The 24,952-nt window shown below is 40.0% G+C and overlaps 1 protein-coding gene across 2 annotated transcripts in view; it reads right to left on the bottom strand.

Moving 5' to 3' along the window:
- SCAMP1 (secretory carrier membrane protein 1) overlaps positions 1-24,952 on the bottom strand; it is a 129,874-nt gene that overhangs the window by 15,839 nt on the left and 89,083 nt on the right. The window contains exons 7-8 of one of the 2 annotated variants that reach the window (XM_033179947.1): positions 7,943-8,044; positions 4,361-4,478 (exon numbers count right to left, since the gene is read on the bottom strand). In XM_033179947.1, the coding sequence (XP_033035838.1) occupies positions 4,361-4,478; positions 7,943-8,044 (220 nt within the window). The remainder of the gene's footprint in view (positions 1-4,360; positions 4,479-7,942; positions 8,045-24,952) is intronic. The other variant, XM_033179948.1, reaches the window with a different exon arrangement.

Raw genomic sequence — 24,952 nt, 5'->3', positions numbered from 1 at the left:
AGATGAAAATGACAAACTGAAGATGCAACTAAAGGTTTATGCAAAGCATTATCTTTTCCAATTCCAAGATTCTAGGTCACCTAGGTAGAGAAGAAACCAAAAAAAATAAGGGAAGATGAAATTCCCAGAGAAAATTAAGACCTTATTATGAACTGGATAAAGACATGGATGAGAAAGAAGAGCCAGAGAGGCAGAATTAGAACATCATTGCAAAGTCTTAGCAGAGGAGCCACCTGTGGTATAGAAAGCTACAGAGGTTAAGGAGGAAGAAAACTGGAAAAGAGATTTAGTAACATTAGAAAGCTGAGTGTCAATGGTATGTGTGTTTGGTGCAGAAGAGAAGTTAAAAATTTCAAATAGAGAAAATATGGAAGAACAGACACAGTTTAACCTTCATAGGGTTTTGAGAAGGATAAAAGGCAAATATCTGAGTAAAGTACTGAAAGAGTACAAAGTGGTTTTAAATATAAGGTAAAATTATTTCTATGCATTTCTCATACATATCCTCAAGAAATAAAATAGTAAAAAAATTATAAGTATTTATTTTCTTTAAAGTGAGAACTATCAAAAAGTCTTTTATCATTTAAAACATAGGTGTTATTTCCAAGGTCTCAATATCATGTTTGAATACGTATAAAATATATCAAAATTATATATATGCAAGACAAAACAAAACTTTAAATAAACAAATAAACACACTAATTTACCTTCCTCCATGTAATGATTTTTTTTTTTAAGGATGTGAAAATAGACTTGGGAATTCTCCAGGAAGAAGTGTAGCTAAAACAACTGGGCAGTTAACAAATCCTAACGATTCCTCCAAATGACTCCTAAACCTGATAAATAACTTGAGTAAAGTTTCAAGATATAGGCCGGGTGCGGTGGCTCACGCCTGTACTCCCAAACTTTGAGAAGCCAAGACAAGTGGATCACTTCAGGTCAGGAGTTGGAGACCAGACTGGCCAACATGGCAAAATCATCTCTACAACAAATACCAAAAAATTAGCCAGGTGCCACACCTGTAATTCCAGCTACTCAGGAGGCTAAAACGTGAGAATTGCTTGAACCCAGGAGGCAGAGGCTGCAGTGAGCCAACATCACACCACTACACTCCAGCCTGGGCAACAGAGTGAGATTCTGTCTCAAAAAACCAACAAAAAGTTTCAAGATACAAAATCAGTAGCATCACAAAAGTACATACAAAAATCAGTAGCATTTCTAAACACCAACAACATTCAAGCTGGGAACCAAATCAAGAACTCAATCCCATTTACAATAGACAAACACACACACCCCTACATACATCTAGAATACATTTAACTAAGGAAGTGAAAGAACTCCCTAAGAAGAACTGCAAAGCACTGATGAAAGAAATCATACATGACACAAAGAAATGTAAAAACATCCACATTCATGGATTAGAAGAATCAATATTGTTACAATGACCATACTGCCCAAAGCAATATATAGATCCAATACAATTCCTATCAAATTACCAACATCATTTTTCAAAGAAGTAGAAAATACAATTCTAAAATTCACATGGAACCAAAAAGAGCCTGAATAGCTAAAGCAATCCTAAGCAAAAAGAACAAAGCCAGAGGCATCATATTGCCTGACTTCAAACTATAGTGCACAGTGGCTCACACCTGTAATCCTAGCACTTTGGGAGGCCAAGGCGGGCGAATCACTTCAGGCCAGGAGTTAGAGACCAACCTGGCCAACATGGTGAAATCCCATCTCTACTAAAAATACAAACTTAGCCAGGCGTGGTGGCTCACGCTTGTAGTCCCAACTACCTGGCTGCCTGAGGCATGAGAATCGCTTGAACTTGGGGAGGTGGAGGGTGCAGTGAGCCCAGATTGTGCCACTGCACTCCAGCCTGGGCATCAGAGCAAGATTCTGTCTCAAAAAAGGAAAAAGACTATGATAACCAAACAGCATGGTAACCAGTACAAAAACAGACAAGACCAATGGAACAGAGAACCCAGAATAATGCCACACACCTACAACTAACTGATCTTTAACAAAGCTAACAATAATGAACAATGGGGAAAGGACACCCTATTCAATAAACAGTGCTGGATAAATTGGCTAGCCACATGCAGAAGAATAAAATTGACCCCTACTTCTCACCGTATACAAAAATTAACTCAAGATGGATTGAAGACTTAAATGTAAAACCTCAAACTACAAAAATCCTAGAAAATCTAGGAAATACTCTTCTAGACTTTGGCTTAGACAAAGAATTTACTACTAAGACCTCAATAGCAAATGGAACACAAACAAAAATTGGCAAATGGGACTTAAAGAGCTTCTGCACAGCAAAAGAAACATTAAACAGGCTGGGCACGGTGGCTCACGCCTGTAATCCCAGTACTTTGTGAGGGCTGATCATGTGAGGTCTGGAGTTTGAGGCCAGGGTGGCCAACATGGTCAAACTCCATTTCTACTAAAAATACAAAAATCAGCTGAGCATGCTAGTTCATGCCTGTAATCCCAGCTACTCAAGAGGCTGAGACAGGAAAACTGTGTGAACCCAGGAGGTGGAGATTGCAATGAGCTGAGATTATGCCACTGCACTCTAGCCTGGGCGATAGAGTGAGACTCTCTTTCACGAAAGAAAGACAGGAAGACAGAGAGACAGAGGAAAGACAGAAAGAAAGACAGAAAGGAAGAGCGAGAATAAACAGAGTAAACAGACAATCTAAAGAATGGGAGAAAATATGTGCAAACTATGCATCTGACAAAGGACTAACAACCAGAATTTATAAAGGACTTAAATCAACAAGAAAAAAACAACCCCATTAAAAAGTAGGCAAAGGACATCAACAGACACTTCTTGAATGAAGACATACAAACAGCCAACAAACATAAGAAAACTCAACATCAACAATCAGAGAAATGCAAATCAAAACCACAATAATTACCATTTCACACCAGTCAAAATGGCTATTATTAAAAAGTCAAAAAATAGGCCGGGCGCGGTGGCTCAAGCCTGTAATCCCAGCACTTTGGGAGGCCGAGACGGGCGGATCACGAGGTCAGGAGATCGAGACCATCCTGGCTAACATGGTGAACCCCGTCTCTACTAAAAATACAAAAAACTAGCCGGGCGAGGTGGCGGGCGCCTGTAGTCCCAGCTACTCGGGAGGCTGAGGCAGGAGAATGGCGTAAACCCGGGAGGCGGAGCTTGCAGTGAGCTGAGATCCGGCCACTGCACTCCAGCCTGGGCGGCAGAGCGAGACTCCGTCTCAAAAAAAAAAAAAAAAAAAAAAAAAAAAAAAGTCAAAAAATAGCAGATGTTGGCAAGGATGTAGAGAAAATGGAATGCTTATATACCATTGATGGGAATGTACATTTCTTCAACTTCTATGGAAAACAGTACGGAGATTTCTCAAAGAAGTAAAAATAGAACTTCCATTCAACCCAGCAATCCCCCTACTGGGTATCTAACCAAAGGAAAAGAAATCCTTTTATCAAAAAGACACCTGCACTCATATGCTTATTGCAGCACTATTCACAATAGCAAAGTCATAGAATCAACCTAAGTGTCCATCAATAGTAGACTGAATAAAGAAAATGTGATACATATACACCATGAAAAGCTATACCACATAAAAAAATGAAATTACGTCCTTCATAGCAACATAGATGCAGCTGGAGGCCATTATCCTAAGTGAATTAACACACAAACAGAAAATCAAATACTGCATGTTCTCACTCAGAAGCGGGAGCTAAACAAAGGGTTCACACAGACATAAAGATGGATACAACAGACACTGGGGACTCCAAAAGGGAGGGAGGGAGAAGAGCAAAGCTTGAAAAACTATCAGGTACTATGTTCACTATTTGGGTGATGGGTTCAATAGAAGCCCAAACGCCAGCATTATGCAACATAACCATGTAACAAACTTGCACGTTTCCTCTGAATTTATAAAAAAAAATTTTTAAAAACCAAAAAAACAAAACCTAAGAGGTATATATGAATAAAAAGTACATACCACGTAACAGTTTTGCTTCTATTCATTAATCAGGCAAATATGCTTCATATTAAAAAAAGAAATTTAGCATATATTAAAAAATCCAAATTTTAAAAATGAGGCTGACTCTTTAACTCATGAAAGCTTTCAGTTAAAATGATTTTAAAATATTCCCTTTTTACTGAAGTCTAAAATGTGATGCAATTTTCTAAAATGTACCTATGCATAACTTTTAATTGTAAAAAGTAATCCTCAGAAAGCAAGCTTGTACAATAACGATAAAATGGCTTCAGGTTACACCAAATTACAGCAAAATGGGAAAATGAAAACTTTACATCAGGTTCACTATAAAAATTTAGACATAAAATTTCACTTACTTTTTTGAACATAACTAGTGAGATGACTGCTGACGCTGTGAAAAGTGCTGCTATGATTATCATCATGATTCCAACAGGAATATTTTGGTTGAGACCAGTAAGGGATGAAATCCAACCACTACAAAGGAATAAAAAGTGTAATTAGGCAAAAGTTAATGTAAACTTTTTAAAAATAGCATAATATCTAACACATATTCAACACTTACCAGTCAAGCAATGTTCAGGTTCTTCACGTGTATTAGCGCATTTAATTCTCACAACCCACCCAATAGGATAGATGCTGTTTTAAATCCCAAATTTTACAAATGAGGAACTGAGATATTCAGTAACTTGCCCGAGGTCACACAGCTTATAAATGGCATAGTCTGAATTCGAAAGCAAACCAAACTCCAGAGGCTCAAGTGTTTAATTCCAGACTGTACATTTTTTAAGCTTATGAGTTTTGAGTTTATCACTTTTTTTTTTTGAGACAAAGTCTCACTCTGTCGCCTAAGCTAGAGTGTAGTGGCATGATCTCGGCTCACTGTAACCTCCGCCTCCTGGGTTCAAGCGATTCTCCTGCCTCAGCCTCCTGAATTGCTGGGATTACAGGTGTGCGCCACCACGTCTGGCTACTTTTTGTATTTTTAGTAGAGATGGAGTTTCACCATGTTGGTCAGACTGGTCTTGAACTCCTGACCTCATGATCCACCTGACTTGGCCTCCCAAAGCACTGGGATTACAGGCGTGAGCCACCGCGCCTGGCCTACTACTACATTTTTTAAAATGTTTAATTTCAATTCTGCTGAATTATGGAAGAAGATATTTATAAACCATATATCCAACAACGGATTCACATCTAGAATATACACAACTTTCAAAGCTCAACAGAACAAAAAAATTATTAAGGAAATGGATAAAAGACATGAAGAGACATTTTACCAAGAGGACATAAAGATAACAAATAAGCACATGAAAAGATGTTCAAAACCACAATGAGGTATCACTACACACCTATTAGGATGGCTAAAAGAAAAAGTTATAACCACCAAATGCTGGTGAGGAAGTGTAGACTAAATTGCTCATACTTGTTGGTGGGAGTGTAAAATAGTACAGCCATTCTAGAAAACAGTTTGTTTGTTTAAAAAACTAAACATGCAACGTCCATATAACCCAATAATTACACTCTTGGCCTTTATCCCAGAGAAATGAAAATTATGTTCACACAAAAATCTATTCACAAATTTCATGGCAGCTTTATTTGTAATAGTCCAAAACTGGACACAATACTGATGTCCTTCAACTGGTGAACCGTTAAATAACCTGTGATACATCTGTATCATAGAACACTACTCAAAAATAAAAAGGAGGCCAGACATGGTAGCTCATGCTTGTAATCCCAGCATTTTGGATGGCTGAGGCGGGCAGATTACATGAGGCCAGGAGTTCAAGACCTAACTGGCAACATGGTGAAACCCTGTCTCTACTAAAAATAGAAAAATTAGCTGGGCTGGGTGGGAGGTGCCTGTAATCCCAGCTAGTAACTGGGAGGCTGAGGCATGAGAATCACTTGAACCGAGGAGGTGGAGGCAGTGAGCTGAGATCACCCCACTGCACTACAGCCTGGGCGATAGGGTGAGACTCTGTCTCAATCAACCAACCAACCGGAATAAACTACAGATACACATAACAACCTGGATAAATCTCCAGAAAATAACACTGAGTGAAAAAAGCCAAAGGCTATAGACTATGATACCACATCTATAACCTTCTTGAAATGACAAAACAACAGAAATGAAGAACACATTAGGGATTGCCAGGGGTTAAGGAGTGAGGGGGAAAAGGGAGGTTTTTAGTGTGGCTATGAAAAAGCAACATGAGGAATCCTCTGGTGATGAAAATGTGCTGTATCTTTACTATCAACGTCAAGATCTTGGTTTTTATATTTTACTATAGTTCTGCAAGATGAGTACCATTGGGAGAAACTAGATAAAGGGTACCTGAGATCTCTGCATTATTTCTTAGGATTGTACGTGAATCTACAATTACCTAAAAGTAAAAAGTTTAACCTAAAAAATCTGAATTACATGTGGGTCTATCTTAAAACAGGTCAATTCTATATGCACCCTCATTAGCAGACTCTTTTTACGCTATTTAGTCACATACATGCTGTTATGCTCAATTTTAGCATTTTCCCATATCTGTGCTAAAAACCAAAAGAAATTACCTCAATTTTGCGAGAATAAAAAAAACCTTGTGCTGTTAAAGTAAGCAGCATATTTTCTTTTTTTTTTTTTTTTTTTTTTTTTTTTTGAGACGGAGTCTCACTCTGTCGCCCAGGCTGGAGTGCAGTGGCCGGATCTCAGCTCACTGCAAGCTCCACCTCCCGGGTTCACGCCATTCTCCTGTCTCAGCCTCCCGAGTAGCTGGGACTACAGGCGCCCGCCTCGTCGCCCGGCTAGTTTTTTGTATTTTTTTTTTAGTAGAGACGGGGTTTCACCGTATTAGCCAGGATGGTCTCGATCTCCTGACCTCGTGATCCGCCCGTCTCGGCCTCCCAAAGTGCTGGGATTACAGGCTTGAGCCACCGCGCCCGGCCAGCAGCATATTTTCAATTAAACATTTAAAACATTTCCTTTCCCTAAAATACCAAAAACTAGACACTATTTAAAATAATAATAAAAACTACTCTTTCTGAGAACTGATTTAAAATATCTATATAAATTCTCTGCATATATTTATGACCATTAGGAGCTCTGCAGAACTGCCAAGAATTGTCTGACTGCCAATCACTACTCCACTTCGGTAGCAGCATACTAAATTTAAGTCCTCAACACACTCTAATTAAACGCTAATTTCAATTTTGGTTTATGTACACAATGGAACAAAGTTGCAACACATATGCTTCTGGCATGTAAGAATACAGCTGAATGCAAGTCAGTATAAAAGAAAGAAGAGCGGAACAGATACTTTTAGAGATGTGTACTCTTCCACCCACCATTTCACTCAAGGAATGTTTGCATCAGAGTGTAAAGAGAGACCTAAATCTGCTATTACCTCCTAGCGTGGGTCCAGATAGTCTCCGTTTCTGAGGGTCCCCCACTGAATGAGCCATGAGAATGATTCGATTGTTTAAAGATGTATGTATGTGCAGTGATTCTACCTTTCAAAGACAAGTGTCCATGTATACTCATATATAAAAATATATGTTTGTACACCTAAAATAGGGCTTTACATATAATAGGTATCCTTTTCCTTAAAATCCCTGAAATTCTTTCCTGTCCCTTCCACATTCCTTGGTCCCTCTATCTCTCTGACCACCTCAGTCTCTTCTGCGGTCTTCCTCTTAGCGCCCCTTACATACATATATTTATTTAAACTAGATAAAATGTCCTGTTTTTGAACATAATCTTCAAAGAGACAGGTTTGTCCAAAGTTTATGCCTTATGAGATTTTTAAATTGCATTTTTAAAACAATTTTTGCTTTTATTTTTTCTAATCTGGTTTTTCTGTGTTAACTAGGTTAGGAAGCCAAAAATTATAATACAATATTAAAGCTGAAAACTAGTAAAAAAAACACAAAAACACAAAAAAACAACTTACCAATTGCCCCAATTATGAAATCCTGCAGCTTGGAGTACATGTACAGCAAACTGACAAATATAGACGAAGAAGAATACAAAGAATCTAAATGAACTGTCACTCCTTTAAAAAAAAAAAAAAGAAAGAAAGAAAAAAGGGGGTTAGAAAGAAAAAAGGGGGAAAACGTCATTTTTCTCATTATCTTTACACTCACCTGCAGAATGACATTCAAACCTTAAAAGCACAAACAAAAAAAAAAGTGGCAACCACCTGAGGCCTCAAGTTAACAATATGGTAATAACTTGTGTGAATTCGTCATACTAACACTAGATATCGTTATTCCAACCTCACTTTGTCCTTTCAATTTCCAACTGCACCACAATCCCTCTTGACAAAAAAACTTATTCATTTTCTTTTATTAAATAGCATTTAGAATTATAATCAACATACAATGAATTGTAAATGTTTAAAATATCACTTTAATAAGTTTTGACACATTTATATACCTGATTCCCTAATCACTACGGTGAGCATATCCCCCAAGTTCCTTGAAACCCTTGGTAGCCCTACCCTACCCACTGCTTTTCTGTTACCATAGTTTGACTATTTTAGAGTTTTATATAAATGGGATCATATATTATATAGTCTTTTTTTCTTGTCTGGCTCATTTTACTCAGTACCACTATTCTGAGATTCACCCAGTTTTGTGGCATGTATCAAAAGTTCATTCCTTTTCGTTGTTGAGTAGTATTCCATTGTGTAAATATACCACAGTTTATTCATTCACTGTTGGACATTTAGGTTGTTTCTAGTTTTTTATTATTACAAATAAAGTTATTATTATTATTGATAATAAAGCTATTATTAATAGTCATGTACAAGTCTTCCCATGAACATATATTTCCTTCTTCTCTTAGGTAAATACCTACAAGTGGAAAGGCTGGAACATATCATAGGTATAGGTATAACTTTTTAAGAAACTGCCAAACTGCTTTACAAATTGTTCTATTTTTCTTCTTTTCTTTTTTTTGAGATGGAGTTTCACTCTTGTTGCCCAGGCTGGAGTGCAATGGCATGATCTCGGCTCACCGCAACCACCTCCAAGGTTCAAGCGATTCTCCTGTCTCAGCCTCCCGAGTAGCTGGGATTACAGGCATGGGCCACCATGCCCAGCTAATTTTATATTTTTAGTACAGACAGGGTTTCTCCATGTTGGTCAGGCTGGTCTCGAACTCCCAACCTCAAGTGATCTGCCCACTTCAGCCTCCCAAAGTGCTGGGATTACAGGTGTGAGCCACCACGCCCGGCCTGGTTGTTCTATTTTTCATCCCCACTGGCAGTATATGAGTATTCCAGCTTCTCCACATCTCACTAACACTTGTTATGGTCTTCTTAATTCTAGCTATTCTAATAGCTGTATAGTGGTATCTTACGTGGTTTTAATTTGCATCTTCCTAATAAGTAATATTGTTGAGTATCTTTTTATGTGCTTTTTGTCATATACAGATCTTCTTTCATGAACTAATTAAAATCTTTTTCTGATGTTGTAATTAGATTGCTTTTTCCCTTATCATTGAGTTGTGACAGTTTTTAAAACTATATTCTAGAAGTACAAGTCCTCTTTCAGATATACGCTTGACAAAGGAGTTTTTCTCTTGGTCTGTTGCTTGTCTTTTCATTCTCTTAAGAGTGTCTTTTGGGAGCTGGCATAATGGCTCACACCTGTAATCTCAGCTATTCAGGCCCTGAGGTAAGAGGATTGCTTGAGGCCAGGAGTTTGACACCAGCCTGGGCAACATAGCAGACACCCATCTTCATTAAAAAAAGGAGGGGGGGGTGGGGAGAGGAAGAGGAGGAAGAGGAGGAAGAGGATAAAGAGGAGAAAGAGGAGGAAGAGGAAGAAGAAGAAGTAGTAGTAGTAGTATTGGAGGAGGAGGGGGAGGAGGGAGGAGGGGAGGAGGGAGGGGGAGAGGGGAGGAGGGGGAGGAGGGAGGGGGAGAGGGAAGGAGGGGGCAGGGAGAGAGGGCGGAGGGGAAGAGAGGGAGAGGGGAGGAGGAGAGGAGGGAGGAAGAGGAGGAGGACAAAGGGGGAAAGAGGGAGGAATGGGAAGAGGGGAAGGAGGGTGGAAGAGGGAGGAATGGGAGGAGGGGAAGAGGGAGGAATGGGAGGAGGGGAAGAGGGAGGAATGGGAGGAGGGGAAGAGGGAGGAATGAGAGGAGGGGGGAAGTGGAGGAATGGGGGGAGGGGGAAGCGGGAGGAACGGGAGGAGGGGAAGGAAGGGGGAGGAGGAAGAAGAAAGCTGCTTTGAAGAGGAGTTTTGCCTTTTTATGAACTCCAGTGTATTCACACTTGTTCTTTTATATATCTTGATTTTATTGTTATTTCTGAGAAAGCTGCCAAGCCAAGGACGTAAAGATTTTTTTTTCTGTTTTTTTCTAGTTTTCTATTTTCAGTTTTACATTCAAGTCTATGTTATTTTTTGAGCTAATTTTTTAAAATATATCAAGTATGAAGTTCTTTTTTGGTTATCCAATTGTTCTAACATCATTTCTTAAAAAGACTGTCCTTTCTGCATTGCATTCCCTTTGTACCTTTCTCAAAATTACTAGTTTGTCTATGAGTGGGTTTATTTCTGGGCTCGCCATTCTCTCCCACTCTTCTATTTGTCTACCTTTTCGTCAATACTATACTATTTTGATTTTGAAGTTTTCTAGTAAGACTTCTAATTAGTAGTGTTAGTCCATCAACTTTATTGTTCTTTTTCAAAGTTGTCTTGACTATTTTAAGGTTTTTACATTTCTATAATCAGTGTACAAACACGGCAATGAGTTAATATGAATACAGTAAAGCAGCGGTCCCCAACCTTTTTGGCACCAGGGACCTGTTTCGTGGAAAACAATTTTTCTATGTATGGTGGGGTGGGATGGTTTCAGGATGAAACTGTCTCAGATCATCCGCATTAGATTCTCATAAGGAGCCTGCAACCTAGATCCCTTGTACATGCAGTTCACAATAGGGTTTGTGCTCCTATGAGAATCTAATGCCACTGCTGATCTGACAGGAGGCGGAGACCAAGTGGTAATGCTAGCTAGCTGCTGCTCACTTCCTGCTACGTGGCCTTGTTCCTAACAGGCCACGGACCAGTACAAGCCTGCAGCCCAGGGGTTGGAGACCCCTGCTCTAGAATCAGCCATTTCCCCCAAGGTACAAAAGAGCAAATTTTAATGGTTCATTAATAATGTTTTCTATGTCAGTCAGATTTAAATTAAATGGTTCCACATCTTATAGTAATTGTATCAGTACTATATTACACCAAAGTTGGTATTAATGACCATACAGCTGAGAAAAATTATTAATGAAAAATAACCAACATCAAAATCTACAATTTAATATTTTGTATAATATCGAATAGAAATCCTATGTATGACTCATCTCTCCAGGGTCACTACACAAAACATCACTTCTAATAATCATTTTTTTTTTTTTTTACTATTTTGAAACAGACACTTCTAAAGTATATTTCTATTTCCCTGTCCCTCTGGCAAAGAATGAAGAATATAACTTAATATTCTGTTTGTTTCACTTAGAGTTTTTACTTCTATTCTGTGTGCCAAGAAACCAGACTATTAAAATGTTTTACATTATAAATACATAAAATATGTGCTCTAAAAAGGGGTTGAAATAATGTCTTCATATAACAGGCTTCACAACAGCTATGTCCACTACCTTGGTTCCAAATTCACAGACACATTTTAGAAGCTAAAACTGCCTAATTGTAATTTCTAGTTAAGAAATCTATAAGATACTGAATACGTTTTAAAAATTAAGACGTCCTACTCAAAACTATTTCTAAAACATTGCTTTCAAATACAAATGGAGCTATGTTAAAACTAGTCCACCTTCCTCTATCTGTATGTATAGTTAGTACAAACAAATGCACAGTTAGTGTACAAAACTGATCAAATGAAAACCTCAAAGTCTACTTTTGTCTAGTTTTACTTTAAATGAAGCTAAATAAAAGATATTAAGCAGGTTAAATATCATTCTCAACAGATTTTATTTACTTCATTTTACCAACTTTTCTATTTCTGAATAAGGAGACAATAAAACTCATTTTATTGCACACTGACCATGAATATGAATGATTATTTTAAAACACTTCAAAGCTCTCTAAGACATAAACTCTATATCCCAGCACTTACTTAACTACCTAGATTCTCATCTCCAAGAGAGCACAAATCTTCCCTTACCTAAGCTGTCCAAACTACTGCAAATGCAAAATCAGTCAAATTCAAAACAATCTGAAGCAATACAATCATCATGTGAATATCAAGTTCCTTTCAGATGCCTGAGGGAAGGGCAAGGAAAAGCTGAGGAGCTCTGGAAGAGACAGAAGACCCCCAGGAGGGCTGTACCTTAGCCAGAATCAGAAAAGGTCCAGGAAAAAAAAAAAATCATCAGGGGAAGAAGAACTTCTATCGGCATTCAGAACAGATCAGAAAGCAGACTGTTTAAATCAGCTTGAACATAGCTATTTTAAACCAAGCAAAGAACAGAAATATAGATTTTTTTAAAAAACACTATATACTGATTTAAGCTATGTGGCTTAAATTGTAATCGGCCTCAGTTTACAATAAAGTATTTATGGTATCATAGATATTTATTCATAATAAATCCACCTAAGTAATGTATTTCCTCATCAGAATACACAAATAAAAGTTCTCTACTACTTGTCATCCTGGCTCTTTCAGATCAAAGCCTACTGGAAAACTGAACTTCAAATAAGCAAGTAGTTTTTGGTTTAATGACTTCTACAGCCAAGTTGCAGCACAATTTTAATAGAAAAGTTCTTCCCTAAAGTATGATAATAAATTTCAGAAAACAAGCTTATTTGATCTTATAAAGTTTATTTCACATGCCAAATCAATACCAGAGACATTAATTACAACTACCATTTGGCGTGAGAAGAAAAGACAAAGTATTTCATTATTTCAAAGGGCTAAGATGTGGAGACACAAGTTAACTAAAGCACAGCACTAAATGTCTTTAACTCTGGCAACTCCACATAGCAGATATGAGAACACAAATTTACACACTTGGGTTTGAATCCAGACTCTCCCACTTAAAGTTGTGTGACTTTGGGCAAAGTATTAAGCCTGAGATTTTCCATTTGCCAAATGGGGTAATAGTGGAACTTGCTTTTATACAAATAAAATAATGCAGGTAAAGTGCTTAGCTGGGAATGCATAGGCACATAGAAAGCAACTGATAAACATTACTTGTTGATACCTCTATTACACTCTAGTAGTACTGTATCAAAATAAACTGTTTTGCTCACAGAAGCAACATCCTACTCTCAGAAGTGGCATTAGGCTGTGATAAGACATCGAAAACCTCTGGAACATGGTTGCTAACAATCACGACTACTAGAATCAAGTAATATAAGAAATTATTGATGGTATACAGGCATCAGAATAAAAAGAAACTGATATGGTTTGGCTGTGTCCCCACTCAAATCTCATCTTGAATTGTAGCTCCCATAATCCTCATATGTCATGGGAGGGACCTAGTGGCAGGTAAAAGAATCAAGGGGGCAGGTTTTCCTGCACTATTCTTATGAAAGTGAGTAAGTGTCACAAGATCGGATGGTTTTATAAAGGGCAGCTCCCCTGCACACACTCTTTGCTCCTCCTTCACCTTCTGCCATGATTGTGAGGCCTCCCCAGCCACGTGGAACTGTGAGTCCATTAAACATCTTTTTCTTTAAAAGTTACCCAGTCTTGAGCATTTCTTCATAACGGTATGAAAATCGACTAATACAGAAACCTAACAAGTACAGGTGCTTTTCTTATTTGGGGGATCCAAGACTGTCTAAACCAGCCCCATATTCCCTCTTTAGTAACTTTATGCTGAAATGAATTCTTTCTCCAGAACAGGGAGTCTATAAGTAGGCTTGAAAGGCAGCACCATGAACTGTCCCTCACCACAATAGTGCAAAAAAATTTGCATATGTGTTTCTATGGGAGAAGATTCAAAGATTTTAAACTTATAACAGAGTCTGTCTCTTAAAATCTATTAAGAGCTGGGCACAGTGGTTGATGCTTCTAATCCTAGAACTTTGGGAGTCAAGGTGGGAAGATCGCTTGAGCTCAGGAGTTCAAGAACAGCCTGGGCAATACAGTAAGATCTCATCTCTATTAAAAATAAAAAATATCAGGTGCAGTGGCACATGCCTGTAGTCCTGCCTATCTGGGAGGCTGAGGCAGGAGGATCATTTGAGCCCAGAAAATAAAGCAGCAATGAACAATGGTCATGCTACTGCATTCCAGCCTGGGTGACAGAGTGAGATCCCATCTCTGGGGAAAAAAAAAAAAAAAAAAAAAAAAAAAACCACTCACTAGTCTGGCTAAAAAAGCACAAGACTGGAATGAAAGAGACTCTGAACTCTGTTCTTCCCACCTATGTTCTGTCAAAAGCAGAGGGGACAATGAAAAAGCTCATATTAAATGAAGTTTTAAACCTGAATAATATCAAACCTAGACCACAACCTTAGTGCAAACTCTGAATCCTCTATACTTAACTGACTTAATAATAGCTAACGTTTGTTGAACATTATGTGCCAAGGACTATGTCAAACACATGTATTGCCCATTCAATCCTTACAACACCCCCATGAGGCACAATAATATTGACTCTCTTTTACTGATGTGCAAACAGATTTAAAGAGGTCAAATAATCCAAATACATAGCTGGTAACACAAAAGATGCAACCTATCTGTGCATCTATTAAGCTAAAATTCTTTTTTTATTTTTTATTTTTTGAGACGGAGTCTAGATCTGTCGCCCAGGCTGGAGTGCAGTGGTGTGATCTCGGCTCACTGCAAGCTCTGCCTCCGGGGTTCGTGCCATTCTCCTGCCTCAGCCTCCCGAGTAGCTGGGACCACAGGCACCCACCACCACACCCGGCTAATTGTTTTGTTTTTGTATTTTTAGTAGAGATTGGGTTTCACCGTGTTAGCCAGGATGGTCTCGAACTCTTGACCTCACGATCCGCCCACCTCAGCCTCCCAAAGTGCTGGGATTACAGGCGTGAGCCACAGCGCCTGGCCTTAAGCTAAAATTCTTAACCAAGTGATAAAACTACCTCTAAGATATTATTTCAATTCCATGATCTCCAAGAAATTTAATTATCAAGGAATAGAACACCACTAGCTAAAGTAAATTAACCCCAAATGCTGAATGCAGTGTTTCTTATATACAGAAGAATATAAAGACTAAAATCTCACATATGAATTGATACTCAATGTAGAAAGCTTTAACAGCTTAAAAGCTTTAAAGCTTAAAAAGACAAAATCAACCAGTAGCTAACCATTTTCAAATTACCTCTGAACAATAAAACTAATTTAAAGGAAAACAGAAGTCAATATTGATTAGATCCTAGATCACAAATGGACTATTTTCAAGCTATTACACAGGCTACGCTCTTATAAAACAGAAAACTCGGCCAGGCGCGTGGCTCACACCTGTAATCCCAGCCCTTTGGGAGGCAAAGCCGGGCAGATCACCTGAGGTCAGGAGTTCGAGGCCAGCCTGACCAACATGGTGAAACTCTGCCTCTACTAAAAATATAAAAATTAATCAGGCATGGTGGTGGGCACCCGTAATCTCAGCTACTCGGGAGGTTGAGACAGGAGAATAGCTTGAACCTGGGAGGCGGAGGTTGCAGTGAGCAGAGATCCTAGCTTGGGCAACAAAGTGAAAAAAACACACAAAAACTCAAACATTTTTCTGCAAATAAGCTCCATGACACCTATATGAACAGAGAATACTAAAGAATAAAAGTTTGAGTTTTGAAATATCTAGAATACCACATCATGAAACTATTTCTCACACCTTTTTTTTCCCTTTTTGCTTTTGCCGAGACAGGGTCTTACTGTGTCACCCAGTCTAGAGTACAGCAGTATGATCACAGCTCACTGCAGCCTCAACCTCTTGGGCTCAATCAGTCCTTCCACCTCAGCCTCCCAAGTAGCTGGGACTAAAGGCACATGCCATGACAACTGACTAATTTTTGTATTTTTTGTAGAGATGAGGTTTCACCATGTTGCCCACACTGGTCTTGAGCCCCGAGCTCAAGCAATCCTCTCCTCTCAGCCTCCCAAGATGCTGGGATTATACACATGAGCCACCACACCCAGTCACCGTTTTTCTTTGAGACGGAGCCTCACTCTGTCACCCAGGCTACAGCGCAGTGGCTCAACCTTGGCTCACCGATCTCGGCTCACTCCACCTCCCAGGTTCAGGCAATTCTCTTGCCTCAGTCTCTCAAGTTGCTGGGATTACAGGCACATGCCACCATGCCTGGCTAATTTTTGGGTTTTTTTTTGTTTTTTTGTACTTTTAGTAGAGACGGGGTTTTGCCATGCTGGTGAGACTGGTCTCAAACTCCTGACATCAGGTAATCTGCCTGCCTTGGCCTCCCAAAGTGCTGGGATTATGGGCATGAGCCACCATGCCCCGCCTCAGCCACCTTTTTACTTATGCCACTTGAAAAGTTTAATATTAATTCTCTTGATGGTCCTATCACTCTTACACTTGAAATTTCCTAACTATTTTAATCATATACTTTGAAACATCATTTTCCCCACTAAACTCTTCACTGAAGTATTAACAAACTTCAAACCCTAAATCAACTATCAAAACTTTATATTGATCCATTCCAAGATGGCCAAATAGGAACGGCTCCGGTCTGCAACTCCCAATGTGATTGACACAGAAGATGGGTGATTTCTGCATTTCCAACTGAGGTACCTGGTTCTTCTCACTGGGACTGGTTGGACAGTGGGTGCAGCCCATGGAGGGTAAGCTGAAGCAGGGTGGGGTGTCGCCTCACCTGGGAAGTGCAAGGGGTCGGGGGATTTCCTTTTTCTAGCCAAGGGAAGCCAGGACAGACTTTACCTGGAAAAACAGGACACTCCTGCCCAAATACTGTGCTTTTCCCAAGGTCTTAGCAACAGCAGACAAGGAGATTCTCTCCTGTGCCTGGCTCCAGGGGGTCCCATGCCCACAGAGCCTTGCTAGCTCAGCAGTCTGAGATCAAACTGCAAGGTGGCAACCTGGTTCGGGGAGCAGTGTCCACCATTGCTTAGGCTTGAGGAGGTAAACAAAGTGGCCTGGAAGCTCGAACTGGGTGGAGCCCACCACAGCTCAGCACAGTCTACTGCTTCTATAGACTCTACCTCTGTGGGCAGGGCATAGCTGAACAAAAGAGAGCAACTGCTGCAAACTTAAACATCCCTGTCTGATGGCTTTGAAGAGAGCAGTGGTTACCCCAGTATGGCGGCTGAGCTCTGAAAATGGACAGACTGCCTCCCCAAGTGGGTACCTGAGCCCCGTGTGGCCTACCGGGAAAAACCTCCTAGTAGGGGCCCACAGACACCTCATATAGGCAGGCAGCTGCCCGTCTGGGATGAAGCTTCCAGAGGAAGGATCAGGCAGCAATATTTGCTCTTCTGCAATATTTGCTGTTCTACAGCCTCCGCTGGTGATACCCAGGCCAACAGGGTCTAGAGTGGAACTCCAGCAAACTCCAACAGACTTGCAGTTGAGGGACTAACAAACAGGAAGGAATAGCACCCACATCAACAACAAAAAAAAAACATTTACACCAAAACCCCATCTATAGGTCACCAACATCAAAGACCAAAGGTAGATAAAACCACAAAGATGGGGAGAAACCAGAGCAGAAAAGCTGAAAATTCCAAAAACCACAGCGCCTCTTCTCCTCCGAAGGATTGCAGCTCCTCACCAGCAATGGAACAAAGTTGGATGGAGAATGACTTCCCTGAGTTGACAGAGTAGGCTTCAGAAGCTCAGTAATAACAAACTTCTCCGAGCTAAAGGACTATGTTTGAACCCATTGCAAGGAAGCTAAAAACCTTGAAAAAAGGTTAGACGAATGGCTAACTAGAATAAACAATGCAGAGAAGACCTTAAATGACCTGATGGAGCTGAAAAACACAGCATGAGGGGAGGTTCCAAGATGGCCCAATAAGAACAGCTCCAGTCTACAGCTCGCCGTGCGAGCGACGAAGAAGACAAGTGATTTCTGCATTTCCAACTGAGGTACCAAGTTACCCTCATTGGGGCTTGTTGGACAGTGCGTGCAGTCCGTGGAGCATGAGCCAAAGCAGGGCGGGGCATCGCCTCACCCAGGAAGCGCAAGGGGTAGGGGAATTCCCTTTCCTAGCCAAGGGAAGTCGTGACAGAAGGTACGTGGACAATCAGGACACTCCCACCCTAATACTGAGCTTTTCCCAACAGTCTTACCAAATGGCACACCAGGAGATTACATCCCACGTCTGGCTCAGAGGGTACCATGCCCACGGAGCCTTGCTTACCACTAGCACAGCAGTCTGAGATTGAACTGCAAGGCCGCAGCAAGGCTGGGAGAGGTGCGTCAGCCATTGCTGAGGCTTGAGTAGGTAAACAAAGCGGTCAGGAAGGTCGAACAGGGTGGAGCCCACCACAGCTCAAGGACGCCTGCCTGCCTCAGTAGACTCCACCTCTGGGGGCAGGACATAGCTGAACAAAGGGCAGCAGAAACTTCTGCAGACTTAAACATCCCTCTCTGACAGCTTTGAAGAGAGTAGTGGCTCTCCCAGCATGGAGTTTGAGATCTGAGAACAGACACACTGCCTCCTCAAGTGGGTCCCTGACCACTGAGTAGCCTAACTGGGAGGCACCTCCCAGTAGGAGCTGACTGACACCTCATATGGTCGGGTGCCCCTCTGAGACGAAGCTTCCAGAGGAAGGATCAGGCAGCAACATTAGCCATTCTGCAATATTTGCTGTTCTGCAGCCTCCGCTGGTGATATCCAGGCAAACAGGGTCTGGAGTGGACCTCCAGCAAACTCCAACAGACCTGCAACTGTGGGTCCTGACTGTTAGAAGAAAAACTAATAAACAGAAAGGACACCCACACCACAATACCATCTGTATGTCACCATCACCAAAGACTAAAGGTAGATAAAACCACAAAGATGGGGAGAAACCAGAGCAGAAAAGCTGAAAATTCTAAAAATCAGAGCGCTTCTTCTCCGCCAAAGGAATGCAGCTCCTTGACAGCAACAGAACAAAGCTGCATGGAGAATGACTTTGACGAATTGAGAGAAGAAGACGTCAGACAATAGGTAATAACAAACTTCTCTGAGCTAAAGGAGGATGTTGAAACCCATCGCAAAGAAGCTAAAAACCTTGAAAAATGATTAGACAAATGGCTCACCAGAATAAACAGCATAGAGAAGACCTTCAATGACCTGGTGGAACTGAACCATCAACTGACCATGGCACAAGAACTATGTGATGCATGCACAAGTTTCAGTAGCTGATTCAATCAGGTGGAAGAAAGGGTATCAGTGATTGAAGATTAAATTAATGAAATGAAGTGAGAAGTTTAGAGAAGAAAAGAGTAAAAATAAATGAACAAAGCCTCCAAGAAATATGGGACTACGTGAAGAGACCAAATCTACATCTGACTGGTGTACCCGAAAGTGACGGGGAGAATGGAACTGAATTGGAAAACACTATGCAGGATATTATCTAGGAGAACTTCCCCAACCTAGAAAGGCAGGCCAACATTCAAATTCAGGAAATACAGAGAACACCACAAAGATACTCCTTGACAAGAGCAACCCCAAGACACATAATTGTCAGATTGACCAAGGTTGACATGAAGAAAAAAAATGTTAAGGGCAGCCAGAGAGAAAGGTCGGTTTATGCACAAAGGGAAGCCCATCAAATTAACAGCGGATGTCTCGGCAGAAACTCTACAAGCCAGAAGAGAGTGGGGGGCCAATACTCAACATTCTTAAAGGAAACAATTTTCAATCCAGAATTTCATATCCAGCCAAACTAAGCTTCATAAGTGAAAGAGAAATAAAATCCCTTACAGACAAGCAAATGCTGAGAGATTTTGTCACCACTAGGCCTGTCTTAGAAGAGTTCCTGAAAGAAGCACTAAACATGGAAAGAAACAACCAGTACCAGCCACTACAAAAACAGACCAAATTGTAAAGACCATCAAAGCTATGAAGAAACTGCATCAATTAATTGGCAAAATAACCAGCTAACATCATAATGACAGGATCAAATTCACACATAACAATATTAATATTAAATGTAAATGGACTAAATGTCCCAATTAAAAGACACAGACTGGCAAATTGGATAAAGAGTCAAGACCCATCAGTGTGCTGTATTCAGGAGATCCATCTCACCTGCAGAGACACACACAGGCTCAAAATAAAGGGATGGAGGAAGATCTACCAAATAAATTGAAAGTAAAAAAAAAGAAAAAAGCAGGGGTTGCAATCCCAGTTTCTGATAAAATAGACTTCAAATCAACAAAGATCAAGAGAGAAAGAAGGCCATTACCTAATGGTAAAGGGATCAATTCAACAAGAAGAGCTAACTATCCTAAATATATATGTACCTAATCTAGGAGTACCCAGATTCATAAAGCAAGTCCTTAGAGACCTACAAAGAGACTCAGACTCCTACACAATAGTAATGGGAGACTTTAACACCCCACTGTCAATATTAGACAGATCAACGAGACAGAAGGTTAACAAGGATATCCAGGACTTGAACTCAGCTCTGCACCAAGCAGACCAGATAGACATCTACAGAACTCTCCACCCCAAATCAACAGAATATACATTCTTCTCAGGACCACATCACACTTATTCTAAAATTGACCACATAATTAGAAGTAAAGCACTCCTCAGCAAATGTAAAAGAACAGATATCACAACAAACGGTCTCTCAGACCACTATACAATCAAATTAGCACTCAGGATTAAGAAACTCATTCAAAACCGCACAACTACATGGAAACGGAACAACCTGCTCCTGAATGACTACTGGGTACACATAATGAAGTGAAGGCTGAAATAAAGATGTTCTTTGAAACCAATGACAACAAAGACACAACATACCAGAATCTCTGGAACACATTGTTTAAAGCAGAGTGTAGAGGGAAATTTACAGCACTAAATGCCTACAAGAGAAAGCAGGAGAGATCTAAAATTGACACCCTAACATCACAATTAAAAGAACCAGAGAAGCAAGAGCAAACAAATTCAAAAGCTAGCAGAAGGTAAGAAATAACTAAGATCAGAGCAGAACTGAAGGAGACAGAGACACAAAAAACCCTTCAAAAAAAATCAATGAATCCAGGAGCTGATATTTTGAAAAGATCAACAAAATTGAAAGACCGCTAGCAAGACTGATAAAGAAAAGAGAGAAGAATCAAATAGACACAATAAGAAAATGATAAAAGGGATATCACCACCAATCCCATAGAAATACAAACTACCATCAGAGAATACTATAAATACCTCTAGGCAAATAAACTATAAAATCTAGAAGAAGTGGATAAATTACTAGACACATACACACTCCCAAGACTAAACCAGGAAGAAGCTGAATGTCTGAATAGACCAATGACAGGCTATGAAAGTGAGGCAATAATTAACAGCCTACCAATCAAATAAAGTCCAGGACCTGACGAATTCACAGCAGAATTCTACCAGAGGTACAAAGAGGAGCTAGTACCATTCCCCCTGAAACTATTCCTATTAGTAGAAAAAGAGGGAATCACCCCTAACTCATTTTATGAGGCCAGAATCATCCTGATACCAAAGCCTGGCAGAGACACACACACAAAAAAAGAGAATTTTAGACCAATATCCCTGATGAACATCAATGCAAAAATCCTCAATAAAATACTGGCAAACCAAAGCCAGAAGAACATCAAAAAAAGCTTATCCACCACGATCAAGATGGCTTCTTCCCTGGAATGCAACACTGGTTCAACATGTGCAAATCAATAAATGTAATCCATCAAATAAACAGAGTCAAAGACAAAAACCACATGATTATCTCAATAGATGCAGAAAAGACCTCTGACAAAATTCAACAGCCTTCATGGTAAAAACTCAATAAACTAGGTATTCATGGAACATATCTCAAAATAATAAGAGCTACTTATCACAAACCCACAGCCAATATCATAATGAATGGACAAAAACTAGAAGCATTTCCTCAAATAATAAAAGCTATTTATGACAAACCCACAGCCAATATCATAATGAATGGACAAAAACTAGAAGCATTTCCTCTGAAAACTGGCACAAGACAAGGATGCCCTCTCTCACCCCTCCTATTCAACGTAGTGTTGGAAGTTCTGGCCAGGCCAATCAGGCAAGAGAAAGAAATAAAGGGTATTCAATTAGGAAAAGAGGAAGTCAAATTGTCCCTGTTGGCAGATGACATGATTGTATATTTAGAAAACCCCACGGTCTCAGCCCAAAATCTCCTGAAGCTGATAAGCAACTTCAGCAAAGTCTCAGGATACAAAATCCATGTGCAAAAATCATAAGTATTCCTCTACACCAATAACAGACAGAGAGCCAAATCATGAGTGAACTCCCATTCACAACTGCTACAAAGAGAATAAAATACCTAGGAATCCAACTTATAAGGGATGTGAAGGACCTCTTCAAGGAGAACTACAAACCACTGTTCAACGAAATAAAAGAGGGCACAAACAAATGGAAGAACATTCCATGCTCATGGATAGGAAGAAAGGGTAATTTATAGATTCAATGCCATCCCCATCAAGCTACCAACGACTCTTCACAGAATTGGAAAAAGCTACTGTAAAGTTCATATGCAACGAAAAAAGAGCCCGCGTTGCCAAGACAATCCTAAGCAAAAAGAACAAAGTTGGAGGCATCATGCTACCTGACTTCAAACTACAAGGCTACAGTAACAAAAACAGCATGGTACTGATACCAAAACAGATATACAGACCAATGGAACAGAACAGAGGCCTCAGAAATAACACCACACATCTACAACCACCTGATCTTTGACAAACCTGACAAAAACAAGAAATGGGGAAAGGATTCCCTATTTAAAAAATGGTGCTGGGAAAACTGGCTAGCCATATGTAGAAAGTTGAAACTGGATCCCTTCCTTACAACTTCTACAAAAATTAATTCGAGATGGATTAAAGACTTAAATGTTAGACCTAAAATTATAAAAATCCTAGAAGAAAACCTAGGTAATTCAGGACATAGGCATGGGCAAGGACTTCATGACTAAAACACCAACAGCAGTAGCAACAAAAGCCAAAATAGACAAATGGGATATAATTAAACTAAAGAGGCCGGGCGCGGTGGCTCAAGCCTGTAATCCCAGCACTTTGGGAGGCCGAGGTGGGCGGATCACGAGGTCAGGAGATCGAGACCCTCCTGGCTAACACGGTGAAACCCCGTCTCTACTAAAAATACAAAAAACTAGCCGGGCGCGGTGGCGGGCGCCTGTAGTCCCAGCTACTCGGAGGCTGAGGCGGGAGAATGGCTGGAACCCGGGAGGCGGAGCTTGCAGTGAGCCGAGATCACGCCACTGCACTCCAGCCTGGGCGACACAGTGACACTCCGTCTCACAAAAAAAAAAAAAATTAAACTAAAGAGCTTCTGCACAGCAAAAGAAACTACCATCAGAGTGAACAGGCAACCTACAGAATGGGAGAAAAGTTTTGCAATTTACCAATCTAACAAAGGGCTAATATCCAGAATCTACAAAAATCTCAAATTCACAAGGAAAAAACAACTCCATCAAAAAGTGGGCAAAGGATATGAACAGACACTTCTCAAAAGAAGACATTTATGCAGCCAACAGACACATGAAAAAAATGTTCATCAATGGTCATTAAAGAAATGCAAATCAAAACCATAATGAGATACCATCTGACACCAGTTAGAATGGCAATCATTCAAAAGTCAGGAAAAAACAGATGCTAGAGAGGATGTGTAGAAATAGGAACATTTTTACACTGTTGATGGGAGTGTAAATTAGTTCAACCATTGTGGAAGACAGTGTGGTAATTCCTCAAGGATCTAGATCCAGAAATACCATTTGACCCAGTGATCCCTTACTGGGTGTATACCCAGAGGATTATAAATATATATTATATTTTACTAGATATAGAAAATATACTTTACTACTATATTTACTTTACTACTATAAAGACACATGCACACATATGTTTATTGTGGCACTATTCACAATAGTAAAGATTGGAACACACCCAAATGTCCATCAATGATAGACTGGATTAAGAAAATGTGGCACATTCAGCAAACTATCGCAGGAACAGAAAACCAAACACCGCATGTTCTCACTCATAGGTGGGAACTGAACAATGAGATCACTTGGACTCGGGAAGGGGAACATCACACACCGGGGCCTATTATGGGGAAGGGGAAGGGGGGAGGGATTGCATTCTGAGTTTTACCTGATGTAAATGACGAGTTGATGGGTGCAGCACACCAACATGGCACAAGTATACATATGTAACAAACCTGCACGTTATGCACATGTACCCTAGAACTTAAAGTATAATAATAAAAAATAAATAAATAAATAGAAAATGTGGTACATATACATCACGGAATACTATGCAGCCATAAAAAAAGAATGAGTTCATGTCCTTTACAGGGACATGGATGCATCTGGAAACCATTATTCTCAGCAAACTATCACAAAGACAGAAAACCAAACACCATATGTTCTCTCTCATAGGTGGGAACTGAATAATGAGAACCCTTAGACACAGGGCAGGGAACATCACACACCAGTGCCTGTCAGGGGGTGGGGAGCTGGAGGAGGGATAGCATTAGGAGAAATACCTAATGTAAATGATGAGTTGATGGGTGCAGCAAACCAACAGGGCACATGTATACCTATGTATCAAACCTGCATATTGTGCACACGTACCCTAGAACTTAAAGTATAATAAAAAATAAAAAACGACTTTATATCGTAGGTCATGTTAATAAGCCTGCAGGCTGTAGTCCTTTGTAAGAAATAAAGCTCTCCTTTTCTATATTTATACGTCTCAGGATTTAAGTCAACACTATATATATTACTTATATTTACATACGTATAAAATAAGTAAAC

Source organism: Trachypithecus francoisi, unplaced genomic scaffold, assembly GCF_009764315.1.
Source record: "Trachypithecus francoisi isolate TF-2019V2 unplaced genomic scaffold, Tfra_2.0 Lachesis_group2, whole genome shotgun sequence".
In the NCBI taxonomy this organism is placed as follows: domain Eukaryota; kingdom Metazoa; phylum Chordata; class Mammalia; order Primates; family Cercopithecidae; genus Trachypithecus; species Trachypithecus francoisi.
Note: the sequence above shows the minus strand (reverse complement) of the source record. Positions and strands in the feature narration are given on the sequence as shown.